At 48.8% G+C, this 14,061-nt stretch overlaps 2 protein-coding genes across 2 annotated transcripts; one reads left to right on the plus strand and one right to left on the minus strand.

The window, feature by feature from the left end:
- Positions 1 to 233: 233 nt before the first annotated feature.
- LOC131289417 (phosphatidylinositol 4-kinase alpha) lies at positions 234 to 10,025 on the plus strand. The gene is made up of 13 exons (XM_058318668.1): positions 234 to 323; positions 420 to 633; positions 724 to 1,485; positions 1,565 to 1,771; positions 2,282 to 2,382; positions 2,461 to 2,623; positions 2,690 to 3,176; positions 4,695 to 4,923; positions 4,997 to 7,645; positions 7,704 to 7,824; positions 8,391 to 8,950; positions 9,025 to 9,271; positions 9,346 to 10,025. Exons 1-13 carry the CDS (start codon positions 234 to 236, stop codon positions 9,729 to 9,731), a joined length of 6,216 nt encoding a protein of 2,071 aa, XP_058174651.1. The 3' UTR covers positions 9,732 to 10,025.
- A 196-nt stretch (positions 10,026 to 10,221) lies between these two features.
- On the minus strand, positions 10,222 to 14,017 carry LOC131285548 (uncharacterized). Its single transcript, XM_058314405.1, has 7 exons — positions 13,581 to 14,017; positions 12,902 to 13,057; positions 11,861 to 12,704; positions 11,350 to 11,783; positions 11,042 to 11,279; positions 10,874 to 10,957; positions 10,222 to 10,806 (listed from the first exon to the last, which is right to left on the minus strand). The coding sequence occupies exons 1-7, from the start codon at positions 14,015 to 14,017 to the stop codon at positions 10,222 to 10,224; spliced, it is 2,778 nt and encodes a 925-aa protein (XP_058170388.1).
- Between the last annotated feature and the right edge of the window lie 44 nt (positions 14,018 to 14,061).

A 14,061-nucleotide genomic window follows, 5' to 3' on the forward strand; every position in this document is an offset into this window, starting at 1 on the left:
GGTGGAATACAATTGAATCCCAAACAAATCAAATCTATCCAAATCCCAAACGAATCAAATCTGTCCCGAATATGTCACATTGGATCCAATCACTTAGAATCCGCGTAGAGATCGAGTTTTCGAATCATCCGAATTCAGATTATGCCATCACTACTGTTGTCAGTCTGGATCTTCGAACGAAAATTTTAGATTGTAAACTAAAATTGTGCAGTGCTAAACTAAAGTGCCCAAAAATGGTAGGAAACGAGCGATTTTCGTTTCAAAAAACCGTCCAGTGTATGGCCCGTGTGCTGGCAATGATTAAACCAACGCCATGGGAAAAGGTACCGCAAGCAACGCACCGTTTATCAAAGAAATATAAGTGCGTGAATCATTTGTTGTGAGATTCATGTTTTTACTTTTCGTTTTTTCGCGAACAGGTACAAACTTTGTTCAAGTACTGCCCACAGGAAAATGCAGCGGGCGTGTTTTGCTTGGATGCCAGGGCACAGGACGCGGTGATTGCGTTGGGATTATATTTCCTTGAAAGTGGCTATCAGTACTCCAAGGAAATCATTCCCTACCTGCTCCGGTTAGCCAAGGCACTGCCCAAGGCAGTCTGGATCGATGACGTCAAACCGAACAAAATCGATAGTAAGTGTCCCTGATGGTGTTACGACAATTCCCCACGGTGCGAAGGCAATTAGTTTCGAGTTTTTAATGCGGTGCATTTGATTCTTGTAGAAATCCCAACCGCCGAGAAATTCAGCTTCTGTCTCAACAGCCTGCTGTCGGACATTGCGGTTGGATGTCCGGAGCACCGTGATGAAATCATCGTCAACCAGGTGGAAGTGCTGACGGTGCTGACAAACATGATCAAGGGTAGCAAAGAGAGCAATACTCTGCCACCGATTATTCTTTGCAAAGCAACAGTGCCACTCCTACTCGGCCTAAGCCGTTCGATGGGTCGCTATGCGGCCGGGGACCCTCCACTGCTCTGCCGGCTTTTCCCCAAGGATGAAATTCTCGTCGTTCGGTCCCCCGAGACGCCACTGATGGCCGACGCGAAGGACAGCACCAGCGTGAGCCAGTTTCGATCGATCATACCCCGCTCAATGTCTGGCAGCCTGTCGATGGACGGACCGGAGGCGGAAAAATCGATCAACAGTACCCGCAAGAAGCTAAGCTCGTTCTACTCCGTCCCGTACGATCCGACCACGTACTTCTTCGCGAAGTATGGCTCCAGCTTCAACCAGTTCCCGAACATGCGCTTCTGCGAGTCGATGGAACAGAACGATCGGCTGCAGTTTCCGATCAATCATCTGCAGACAATCTTTGCGCTGGCGAAGAAGCTACTGACCAAAGAGACACTCGAGCATCTGGACGAGCAGGCGGGCGATATTTACGCTCTCAATCAGATTAAACCGTACGGTTACAAGAGCTTTTCGGAAACAATCAACCTGGTGATGGTGACACTCCTTCGTGAAATACTGCAAAATCAAACAGGTAAACAACGCGGCACATCAAATCGCCATTGGCTTTGATATGGTTGGTTGATGAAAACATTCTTTCCCCCGCTCACTAGATCTGCCAACTCCGTTCACGAAGGATGTGCAGGAATTTGTCAAACGACTGTTCCTGATTGGGCAGACGGAACTGCAAAACAAGCAGCACGACGCGCTCGATCGTGTCCGGGACCCAAACAACATCGTGGTCAACAAATACAAAATCAACGTCATGGCAAATGCCGCCTGTGTTGATCTGCTCGTGTGGGCAATCGGCGATGAGACAGGTAGGTTCGTCGTCCCGGAAACTGTAACGTGTACGGTGCACTCGGATTGATCGGACGCCGGGATTTCCTCTATACTGATCGTTTCTATCCGGTTCCAGTCGACAACTTGTGTGATCTTCTCACGTATCTGCAAGAAAGTTTATCTCTCACGATGGGTTTAGGTGATGGAAGTTTGCACTTGTCGCTTATGTTTTCTGTTCTATTTTACTTTCGTTTTATTGGTTTGTGATTTGAAACGTTTTCGTTCGCACTGACTTTGTTTTACTTTCCATCGCGTAACGCTGCTTTTTTTCTTATGTTCCATGAAAGGGAAAGGGATAGACGATGACTTGCTTGTTCTGAAATGTTTGTCCGTTTGGAAAAAGGAAAAACGCAAAACGATGCGACATCCCTCGCTTTTTGTGTTGGGATTGGTCCTTGTTGCTTTTCAATCATGCGATTATGAACGAATCGCATCTTGCCTTGTGCGAGTGTCCGAAGGTTATTCATACATGTTTCTTCTATTTGCAGAAGCGGACAAACTGTGCAGTCGACTGTACCAGAAGCTCAACTCGGTGCTGGGACACAAAGTGGTGATGGATCATATGCCCTTGTTGATGGTTTGTTTGGAGGTAAGCGAAATTCGCTTGCGTAAATCTGTCATAAAAACTTTCCTAATGATGTTTTTCCTCTTTGGTCCGCTATCTCAGGGCTTAGGTAAGCTAGCACAAAAGTTTCCAAACATTGCTGGAACATCCATATCATATTTGCGAGATTTTTTGGTCGATCCGAGCCCGATCCTGACCAAGCTGCACGTGCAATCTCAGGCTCAAACGAAGAAGGATAAGGAAAATGCTCCATTCCGGATTGTGGGTAGGTGTTGTACATTTTGACGCCAGACATTTGACTTTGCTAAACGTCCTTTTAATTTGTTTTCAGTTCAAGGATCCGACTTTAAAGCGTTCGATCATTCAACGAAAACGAAGGGTCTTACCAAATCGGCCCAGGAAGCGTTCGAAGCTCTGCGAGACGCCGCCATTGAGAACCTCAGCATTGCTCTGCGTGCGGCGCACGCCATGGATCAATACTGCGTGCCAGCGCTGGTGGCGAACGTGTCAAATCGGTTATTCACCGCCGAGAAGCAGGAAAGCGAATCGAGTCTGGTGTCTCTCAACATCATCGTCATGTTGGGGCACGTGGCTGTCGCCCTTAAGGACACACCGAAAACGACCAACAACATCCTGCAGTTCTTCATCCAGCGATTCTGCAAGGTTCCGTCGGAACAGAACGTACTGATCGTCGATCAGCTTGGCTGTATGCTCATCTCGAAGTGTGAACCGCAGGTGTTTGAGGAGATTATGAAAATGTTCTCACGCGTCACCGTGCAGGCAGCCTCGTTGGCTTACTCGACGAATCCGGAGCAAAGGTAAAATGGGTTCGTTCTGGGTGTGGGGCGGGGAACAGACGCACGTAGATGGAATGGATCGGTGAATGGGTCTGTTCTGTCCGCACCGGGGACACCTTTTCGTAACGATCATCAATTTTCCATCGAATTCATCTACGTTCTATGTTTCACGATTCTGGCTCTCTGTGTATTTTTGTCCCAAAATTGGAAAATCTCATCCACTTCATTTAATTATTTTCGTGATTGTTTCTAATTTTTTTCTTTTTACTAATTTGGCTTTCCGTACACCTGTGATAATCCTGCTCGAAATTTAACATTTCCGAACTTCGTTCAATTTTACAAACGAGATTCCGAATTACAGGAAAGAACTAAACTAATTCAAATATGATAGAAACAAACTTTCAATGCAGGGGTTCCAATCACATAATGGAGCACTTACATCAATTGGTGGATTATTTCAAACCCGCTATGGAAGTTATTTTTTTAAGTGCCGGATTTTAACCGGGTAAAACCTCTCGACGTTTTTGGCCCCTAATCCTCGTTTGGATCTGGTCCAGAAAGATAATACTACAAACGATATGGATGTTACTAATAATATGATAAGATGTTTCATACAGAACCCTATATAAAACTCCACATTTCTTTGCATTGAAGAAGCAGAGAAGAGAGTTCCCAGAGAAGGATCGCATACTTCCAGGAAATGTATGCCTGTATTATTCTTTTATCGATTTGAAACATTCCACCAAATGAAGCAAGAGTTCCATTATCTGATTCGCAACCCTATAAGATCCTTAGACTCTTTCATTTTTCATTTAATTATTAAACCTTAACATTTAAACTTGTGTACAATTCATATTTTTCACATTCACAAATTACAAGTCAAATTCAAACGACCATAAAAATTTGTTTCTGTAGCCGTGTAGTTCGGAACATTCTCGTAGACAATCCAATGTAGAGTTGTGTAGTTCGATACCAAGCTGTTCCATTTCCATTGGAACAGTTTATCCTACCCTCCTTAAACCTATCCAAATATTGAATGCTGATACAGATTTCCAAGATTTCAGATACTTTAAACGATCTCGTGTTGCATGCCTTCGCGTACTTTCACCGGTTTCTCTTCCATCGCATTGTTCCTCTCCGAGCGGTGCTATGTTCTCTGTTCTTCCTGCCTGCCCCACAAGTGACTGACCAACATTTCCCGACGCGCGTGTACCTCACGGCCAGGGAGTCTATACATAAGCTCGGCGACGTAATACTACTACTACTCCTCCGTATGGTTTTTTTTGTTTCGTGAATATTTTTGCGTGTCATATATATTTTTTTGTTTTTTGTCGGTGGACGTGTTGTATTTTGGTATTCCACCACCATTCATTTGTAAGCGTCTAGTTCAGTCATCATCTAAATTTTTGAAACATTTTTGCCTCCCTCCTTCCCTTTTGCCCGTGTTTCCCGTTCCTCCCTGACACCATCCAAAACCGCTGGGCCATGCGTGAACCGCCGACGCGTTTTGCCATGCGTTTCGGTGTTAAAAACGAACAGTGTTTACAGAAAATCGTACCATCACGTGTCGGATGCGGTGGTGAATGCGCTGGCCAACATTGCCGCCAACATACAGGGCGAGCTGGAGATGCTGGATCTGCTCGGTAAGCTGCTGGAGTTGTTCGTGCAGATCGGGCTGGAGGCGGAACGGTCGTCGGACAGTGCGTCCGGGGCACAGAAGGCTAGTTCGAGTGCCGGTAACCTGGGCATGCTGATACCGGTCATTGCGGTGAGCTGCGAACGAGTGCAGTCCAAGTGGTGTGGAAAGTTCCCTTATTGATGAGATTTGTCCTTTGTTTTAGGTCCTCGTGAGACGGCTTCCGCCGATCAAGAACCCAAAGCAGCGGCTTCACAAACTGTTCAAAGACTTCTGGTTGTACTGTGTGGTAATGGGCTTTACGAACTCGCGCCTTTGGCCCTCGGATTGGTATCAGGGTGTGCAGCAGATTGCGGCAAAATCACCCCTGCTTATTTCGCAAACGGCGCACCGGTCAGAAATGCGTGAACTTAACTACACCTCGGCCATTCGCTCGGGAAGCGTCAGTTTGATGGAGCTGCGGAATCAAATTCTGCTCCTGCTCGACCACCCGCCGGCGGATATTACTGCGTGCATCAACAAGCTTACGTTCGCCCAATGCGCGTACCTGTTGAGTGTCTATTGGTTGGAGATATTACGCGTGGAAAACTCGTCCGAACCGAGCCTAGAGCCGATCCTGAGCTATCTGTGCGATAATGCGCTGCTGAAGGATAAGTCGGGCATGTGGCTGTGCATCCGGTGCATCGGCGATCAGGTGTTTGAGAAGTTCCGGAGCGTACTGTTGGCGCAGGACACGGTCCGGGAGAAGGTGCTGGAATCGCAGGCGATGCTGCTGCTCGTTTACTTCAACCACATTCACAAGCAGATCCAGCTGGTCGCCGATCAGTACCTTTCGCAGCTGGTGGATAAGTTTCCGCATCTCCTGTGGAACCGGAAGGTGCTCTGGTGCATGCTGGATGTGCTGCAGTTGCTCGCATTTTCACTGACGCTCGATCCGAACGAGGAGACGCCGACGCTACGGGTCGCCTCGACTCCGTACACGCTGCAGCTGATGGACAGTTTGCCGGCACGTGAAAGTCGCGTTAAAGACTTTGCCGACCGGTGCCAGGGGATCGTCAATGAGGCGATGAAATGGGCCCCGAAGTCTACGCGCAGCCATCTGCAGGAGTATCCGAATCAGGTGCCCTCGACGACGCTGTCGAACCACAGTGGGCTGGCCCTTGCGGTCGATTCGATCCTCCACACCTGGGTCACCAATGCGTACATACCGACCACAACGAAGCGTCCGCACTGTGTCAACAGTGACACTTCGAAGTTTGTGTCCGTACTCTGTCTGCGTAGCAAATACGCGGGTGAAATCTCCGGCCTTCTCTCCGTGCTGGAGGACGAGGATAAAAAGGGGCTAGCGGACCGGCTGGTGAAGGACATCTGGGACGCGTGTGCGGAGAAGAACGACCCCAAGCACCGTGGAGCGTTGTGGCGTGCGACGGCATACCTGATCCTGTGCTCCAGCGCCAACCGGAAGCTGCTGCATGCCATCTCGTCCTCGCAGGTGCAGCTGTTCACCGTGAGTGCCATGGAGACGGCGGTCGAGTGCTGGCAGTGGATACTGACCGCCCGGCAGGATCTGGAGCTATGCTTCATCCAGGAGATGGTGACCGCCTGGCAGACGACGTTCGACAAGCGGATCGGACTGTTCTCGGAGGAGAGCGACGTGACGAGCCCGCTGGCGGCGTACGAAGGCTGCAAGTTGGTTCCGAAGCCGATCGTCGTTGCCCCGCATCACATCTGGCTGAGCCTACTGTCGGAGATGGTCGACACGGCCAAGTACTGCAATCGGGATAAGGTGGAAATGTTTTGTATGCTGCTCCATCGCTGTTTACCGTTCAGCAGAGACTTTAAGCAGAACAGGCACATCTCCACCGTTGGGTGTCGGTTCAAGTTGCTTCAGTGTGGCCTGTCGCTGCTGCAAGGCAACACGATCCCGAAGTCGCTCGCGCGTAACATCCTTCGTGAGAGAATTTACGCCAACGCGCTCGATTACTTCTGTGGCCCGCAGATGTGCCCGAGTCAGCCGCGCGAGGCACTGCTCGAGGACATTGCCACGCTGCTCAAGTTCTGGCAAACGATGCGCAGCGAGAAGAAGCATCTCGTTGCGTCGGAGGTGAGTGACTATGAACTGCACGCGGCCACTTCGACGAACCTGTCCGTGCAGAAGGCTTCCTTGGACACGGTATCGCTTGCCGGAAGTGAGGTGGCCCGTTCGACGAGCAGTGGTAACGCGGGTTGGTACAACACGATCCCACACTCCACTTCGACGCTTTCGAAGCGCTCGAACCGCATCAAACGTCCACCGTACCCGAAGGATGCGTACGACAAGGACTACATGAAGAAGCGTAACCTCATCCTGGAGCTGCTCGCGGTCGAAATCGAGTTTATGCTTATCTGGGCGAACCCACTCGCCCTGCCGGAGCTGCAAATTCCGGGCGAAGAATCGGTCAACGAGTGGCGTGCCCGTCCGCTGAAGCTCAACGTGTGGCGTGACTTTACACGGCTCGCCTGGTCGTACAACCCAGCGTTGGCCGTTTTCCTTCCGCAACGGATTCGCAACGCGGAAACGATCGAAGACGAGGTGACCCGGTTGGTATGCTCGGATCCGATGGCTGCGGCACACATCCCCGAGGCACTCAAGTATCTCGTCACCACGAAGACGGTGCTGAACGAATCGCCCGAGCTGGTGTACATGTTGACGTGGGCACGGGTCAATCCGATACAGGCGCTGTCGTACTTCTCGCGCCAGTACCCGACGCATCCGCTGACGGCACAGTACGCCGTCAAAACGCTCAACTCCTATCCGGCCGATGCGGTGCTGCCATACATTCCGCAGTTGGTGCAAGCGTTGCGTCACGATACGGTACGCTTTACGAGCTTTACATTTTTTATTTTTGCTAATGTTATCTTTCTCCCAACAGATGGGTTACGTTACAGAGCTGATTAAACATATTTCGAAGCGATCGCAAATTGTGGCCCATCAGCTGGTGTGGAACATGCAGACCAATATGTACATCGACGAGGAGATGCACCATCGAGATTGTGAGTATTAATGTTGTTTCTTGCTTCTAGTGTATTTTGGTTTAATATTAATAATATAAATTTAGAAGATTTGTCAACGTCCTTTTTTGATTGTACTCTCTGATTCATACAATTCTTTTTGGTGCTGATTAACCAAAAGTTGCTTTTGGATGCTTCTGAGAATTTCCTTTAATTTTTTTGAGAGAATTGTGTCACCAACTGAACTATTTTACGCGTTTTATTAGTCAACGTTCAACACTTTCGTGTGTGGTATAAATGAAGTATGACCAGGTTTTTACAATTTTCGTATAAAATGTATTCTCCAATACTCTTGAATGTTGTTGGTGGTTTGAAATCATAAATATTGGAATAGTAAGGGCTCCTTAAGAAAGTCTGAAACAGCTTTTTTCAAATGTTTGTTTATGAATGGCATTCTTTATCGTACAGTTATTCAGATCTGATTCTTGAATCTGAATCACTATTTGCAATGAATCTGAAATTTAATTTATGTTTTAATTGTTTGGTTTGCTGTGAATCGAGTGTTTTGGTTTAATGAAGAATTATACTTCTTCTCAATTCTTTACCAGCTCTGTACGACGCATTGGAATCGCTTTCGCAGAACATCATCTCCTCCCTCTCCGGCCCAGCGAAACGTTTCTACGAGCGTGAGTTCGATTTCTTCGGCAAGATCACGGCCGTCAGTGGGGAGATTCGTTCCTTCCCGAAGGGCCAGGCGCGCAAGAAGGCCTGTCTGGAGGCGCTCAGCCGCATCAAGGTACAGTCGGGGTGCTACCTTCCATCGAATCCGGAAGCAATGGTGCTGGATATCGATTACAACAGTGGTACGCCGATGCAGAGCGCGGCCAAGGCACCATATCTTGCCCGGTTCCGCGTGCAACGCTGTGGCATCAGCGAGCTGGAAACGATGGCAATGGAAGTGTCGAACAATCCGGACTCGCAGATCGATGGTCCCCGGTTGAACTCGCTAGGTCCGGAAGCGTGGCAGGCGGCCATCTTCAAGGTCGGGGATGACGTACGGCAGGACATGCTGGCGCTGCAGGTTATCTCGATCTTTAAGAACATTTTCCAGCAAGTCGGGCTGGAACTGTATCTGTTCCCGTATCGTGTTGTCGCCACGGCACCAGGGGTAAGGAATGCTTCAGGGCGTAATAACTCACGGTTCGGCGATAATGTAACTGTGTATTTGTATCCTTTCAACAGTGTGGTGTTATTGAGTGCGTTCCGAATGCAAAATCGCGCGATCAACTCGGGCGGCAGACGGATTTTGGACTGTACGAGTACTTCCTGCACCAGTATGGGGACGAAACGTCCAAGGAGTTCCAGTCGGCCCGCAGTAACTTCGTCAAGTCGATGGCGGCGTATTCCGTGATTGGATACCTGCTGCAGATAAAGGATCGTCACAACGGCAACATTATGATCGACAAGGACGGCCATATTATACATATCGGTAGGGCAAACTTCTCCTTTCCGTGTTATCCAGAGTTAATTCCTTATATCCTTTGTTTCTTCTCGTTTTTGTAGATTTTGGCTTCATGTTCGAATCATCCCCCGGCGGCAACATCGGGTTCGAGCCCGATCTCAAACTCACCGACGAAATGGTGATGGTAATGGGAGGCAAAATGGAAGCCGCCCCGTTCAAGTGGTTCTGCGATCTTTGCGTCCAATCGTTCCTGGCCATTCGGCCGTACCAGGACGCGATCGTGACGCTCGTGTCGCTGATGCTCGATACCGGGCTGCCGTGCTTCCGCGGACAAACCATCACCCTGCTCAAGCAACGGTTCGTGCCGACCAAGAACAGCAAGGAGGCGGCCGCACACATGCTCGGCGTCATCCGCAATTCGTACCAAAACTTCCGCACGCGTACGTACGACATGATCCAGTATTATCAGAATCAAATTCCATACTAGGACGGTAACCGGTCGGGGCCGTGCTCCATATTTATGCTTCAGGGTTTTGGGGTTTAAAACCAACCGGTGGGGAGAATTATCATATAGAAATCATTGGAAGTGGGGTTGAAACAAGTTACCAAAGGTAATTACTATTATTGGTGTTAGGGGGATAAAATGACAACGGGCCCTAAGGCACGCTATACTAACTGTTTGTGTGATGTAGTTCTTCGCTGTACTTCGTTATTGTTGTTACTCCTTATCTATTGACATCAAGGGAGATCAAAATCCAAAGATTGATAATAAAGAAATACTTTATGATCCATCAATTATTTGTGTATATTTCAACTAGGTTAAACGACATCTCCATGCTTAAGTATAAAAGAATCCTACATCACCGTTTTTCTATGAATCCTTAAGATTTAAATTTTTTGGAGATCCATAGTATATTTGCTAGTATAACAGTTTTACCGTATTTCAACTCGTCTTACCCTCTTTGTCCAAAAACATATCACATCTTGGTGTACTTATCGACATAGTTCTGGAAGAATTTGTTCTGGCTCTGTCGGTCGGAGAAATCGATGCGGTACTTCGTCCCATCGATTAAAAAGTTTACACGCTGCCGCTGACGTTTGCTACGCCGTGCCCTCATCAGCATACCCCGGCCGGCGAATCGGTCCAGGAAAAGGACACGCACGAACCGCTCGACCGTCTTGCCCTGCTCGGGAACGTCCTGCAATTTGACGCACACCGCAGCCCGCTCGCAAACGAACACCCGGCACGGACCGGCATCGGTATCGTGAAATGGGCCACTTAGCACCGCCCGGTCGTTGTAGAACACCAGACCGCAGCCCGGCAATCGTTCGTCGAGCAGGAAGAGATTGTAGTTGAGCACCAGATCGGTGCGGTACGCGTTCAGGCGAACCTGAACGAACGCGAGCCGCTGGAACAGTTCCGTATCGATGGGGAGGTTGAGGGTGCTGTCGTCGGAGTACTTCACGATGAGCGTTTCGAAGTAGCGGTTGAATTCCTGCAGGTGCTCGATGCAGAGGAACGTAAACTTTTCCACCGTTGAGGCGACCCGATTGTGGAAATTCTAGACGAATGAAGAATGGGGATTTTTAGGACGTTGATTGAGTTTGTAAAGGATAAAGTCTACTCACCGACGGCATCTGGCAGAGCTGCACATACTTGATGGCCCTCCGGATCTCTCGAAGATATTGAAAATATGGCACAAAAACATCAGACTACAAGAGAGGAATGCAATTTATAGCAAACAACCTTCGTTAATTGTTTTTTTCCTGAGTATTTCAATGGTATTGTTCAATTACCAAAAGGTAACGCTCAAAACACCGGCATACGGTGTTCGGAGCGTTCGGTGTCTGGGAAATGTCTTGTAGGATCTCCTTGTGTAGCTGCTTGATGACCTCAAAGGTCTTCAGGAATCCTGTCAGCTTTTGTTTCAACTCGCCACTGAGAGTGTCCAGATAGAAACTTTGGTTCGCCTGCAGTACCTCAAGGAACTGCTCCTGAGCTTCGATCAACGAGGTTGTTAATCTCTGCTCATCCCTGGAAGAAATTGTTCAAGAGAACCTGTTACATCTCGGTCCTCGATCCAAAAATTCGTAGAATTTCTTACCAAACTTCCGGTTGATCATCGGAATCATCGAACGGCTCTGCATCCTCCTCGTAGTCGAATTTGTGTTCATCCGTTCCAACGTCCATGTCATGGTCTGCTTTTCCATGCAGGCTATCATATATGGCCGAACGCGTCATTTGCTGCAGAAATGACACCAAAGGTCGCATCTCCATGTGTGTCTCCGATTGGACGATAATCTCCTGCGTTGCTCGGGAACCGGCAAACAGCACAATCCTGTTGGTACCCTCTACCGTGTAGGCCAACTCCGTGTTGGTGTAGTGACCCCGGTATTCCATACGATCGCGCAGAATCTCCACGTAGATCAGCAGCTTCTCGAAGGCGAACAGCTTTGCGCTATACTTCCGGCGTACGTTCACATCGTAGATGTCGAGCAGGAATAGCCGCAGGAACTTACCCTGGTAGAGAAGATTTATCTGCCGAATGCAAGGTGTGAAATGTTGTCTTTAAGGTCCCTCTGGGTGTTAACGTTGCATATCATATCTTATCTCACCGGTGTATCCCTGTCCGGATTTCGATTTCCCTCCGGCTGGAGTATCAACGTCAAGGGCGTGTCCGAGGTGTGCGACAACGATCGCGTCGATGAACTGCCGCTACACTGTCGAATGTCACGGATGTTGATCGCCTGATTGACCCGATCGATCAGGTTACTCAGCCGCTTGTCCACCTTGCAAAGCAACGCTGTCCGACGGTTCAGTGTTCGCTTACCGTCGGCTTCCTTGAGCAAATCTTTGACCATCTCATTCAGCAGCAGCTTGTACCGGGGCAACCGCTGAATGGGTTGCAGAAGCAGACTGTTCAACCCGAGCCGATCGTTCAGGTCGTGCTGGATCTTCAAGAAGTAATCACTGTAACGTAACCGCAGAGCCTCCGACTCGGCGTGGTGCATGGCGTACTGAACGTAGCAATAAAACCGATCGTTTTCTATGTACTCTAGAAATGTTCGCGCTATATCTTCCACCACACGCGCCTCACCCTGCCCGTTGGCCGTAAGAAGCGACCCAGCGGCCCGCTCTAGATCGGGTAACAGATGGTCCCGATGGGTGCGCAGAATTTCCTCCACATTGATAAAGATGATGGCACGCTGACCTCTCAGTGCCGCCGGGAGTGTCTGCGAGTACATCGTCGGGACGTAGTTCTTGATGCCTTGATCGAGCGTTTCGATGTACCGTCGTTCCTTCTCGATCAGCTCGTCGATCACCTTTGCGATGTGATCACTCGAGCGGTTCGAATCAAGGGACAAACGCCGTTCGGACGCAGCGTCGGTAGTTGTAGCAGGTACGTGCGAATAGTAGTGATCTGTGCCGGACTCATCCGGTGTTTCTTCATCATCGGTGCTAAAAAAGGTGCAGATTGTCCATTTGAAAAACACACAGTCGACAAACCAGACTACCACACGAAACATTCAAACGAAAACCAACGCAACCAATTCACAGATATTATAGCAGCTCGAAACGTACGCACACGCAAGAGGACACAAGACCAGCGGACTGAAGACTTTTTGTTAGGCCAATTGTGGGAATGTTTTACTCACGATGACTCAAACGAGGAGTAGCCATCGGTGGAAGCGGGATTTTCGAGCTCTTCATTAAGGATGTCAACGCAGGGTTCATCCTGATCAAGACTAATACCTTCCCGCCCCGAGTGCTCTCGGTTAACGAGGGATGCGGACGATGTATGAGTTGAATACCTTTCCAGAATATGTGATTCAATTAAAAATTGGTTAATTTTGAGTAAGTTGTGTTCCACGAAAAGAAAGACTTGGTTCAGTCCTTAGAAATGAATGTTGATCTTGACGCATAGGAAAGTATGAACTACAAACATTCGTGGTGATTCGTGGTACTTGATCATTTGGTTTTTACAGCTGATTAACTTCCTATTTCATTTATCAACAAAATTTCACTAAAAATTACTCAAATTCACCGTAGATAATCCTCCCCAAATAACTAAGCTACAACTAGAGTGGAATGCTGATTGAAAAATGAGTCATTTGGATTAGCTGAATGAAAGCAAAACCCCGTTATAAATCTATCCCGTACCACATTTCCTACGTCGACTTTTATCAATCGAACATCATGTTATCAGTTCTGGAAGGTCGCCCAATGCCAAGCCGGTGCGGGATACAGACGGCATTGTTTAATTTTGATTCCTATGAGTCACTGATGGAGGGAAAATTTTCTCTCGAACAGTTGGGACTGTCGGGAACCTCTTACCTCTCGCATACGGTATCGTAGATCTGCTCGGCGATAGCATTGGCACGTTCCTCAAGTGCTTGGGCTCGCTGGCCTGGAGGTATATCCTTCCGCCTCCAGTCGGGTTTTGGGGCAATCACAGGCTTGAAGCTACTCTTTTTGGGAGTTTGCAGAGAGTTTTGGGGAATACTTGGGGCCTTCCTTAACCCGTGCGTCGTCTCCGACGTCAACGTAGGAACGCTATAACGCAGGCCGATCGATTCGAACCTACACGCTAATTGACGCACTCCACCGACCGGCATCGGAGCTGGACCCCCGCGTGAGGGAAGCATTGTAGACGCTTTTGTTGTCGTAGCCGGTGCCTCATCCGTCACCGAAATACCACTGTCACGCAGTTCACTAACTGGACCGGTACGTCCCGGTTTTGGTGGAGGAATTGGCCGTCCGGAGGGATGCATCCTTTACAGATTTCACACATACGCAGTTGGTGTTTGATTCCTAT

This window comes from Anopheles ziemanni, chromosome 3 (assembly GCF_943734765.1).
Source record: "Anopheles ziemanni chromosome 3, idAnoZiCoDA_A2_x.2, whole genome shotgun sequence".
Classification (NCBI taxonomy): domain Eukaryota; kingdom Metazoa; phylum Arthropoda; class Insecta; order Diptera; family Culicidae; genus Anopheles; species Anopheles ziemanni.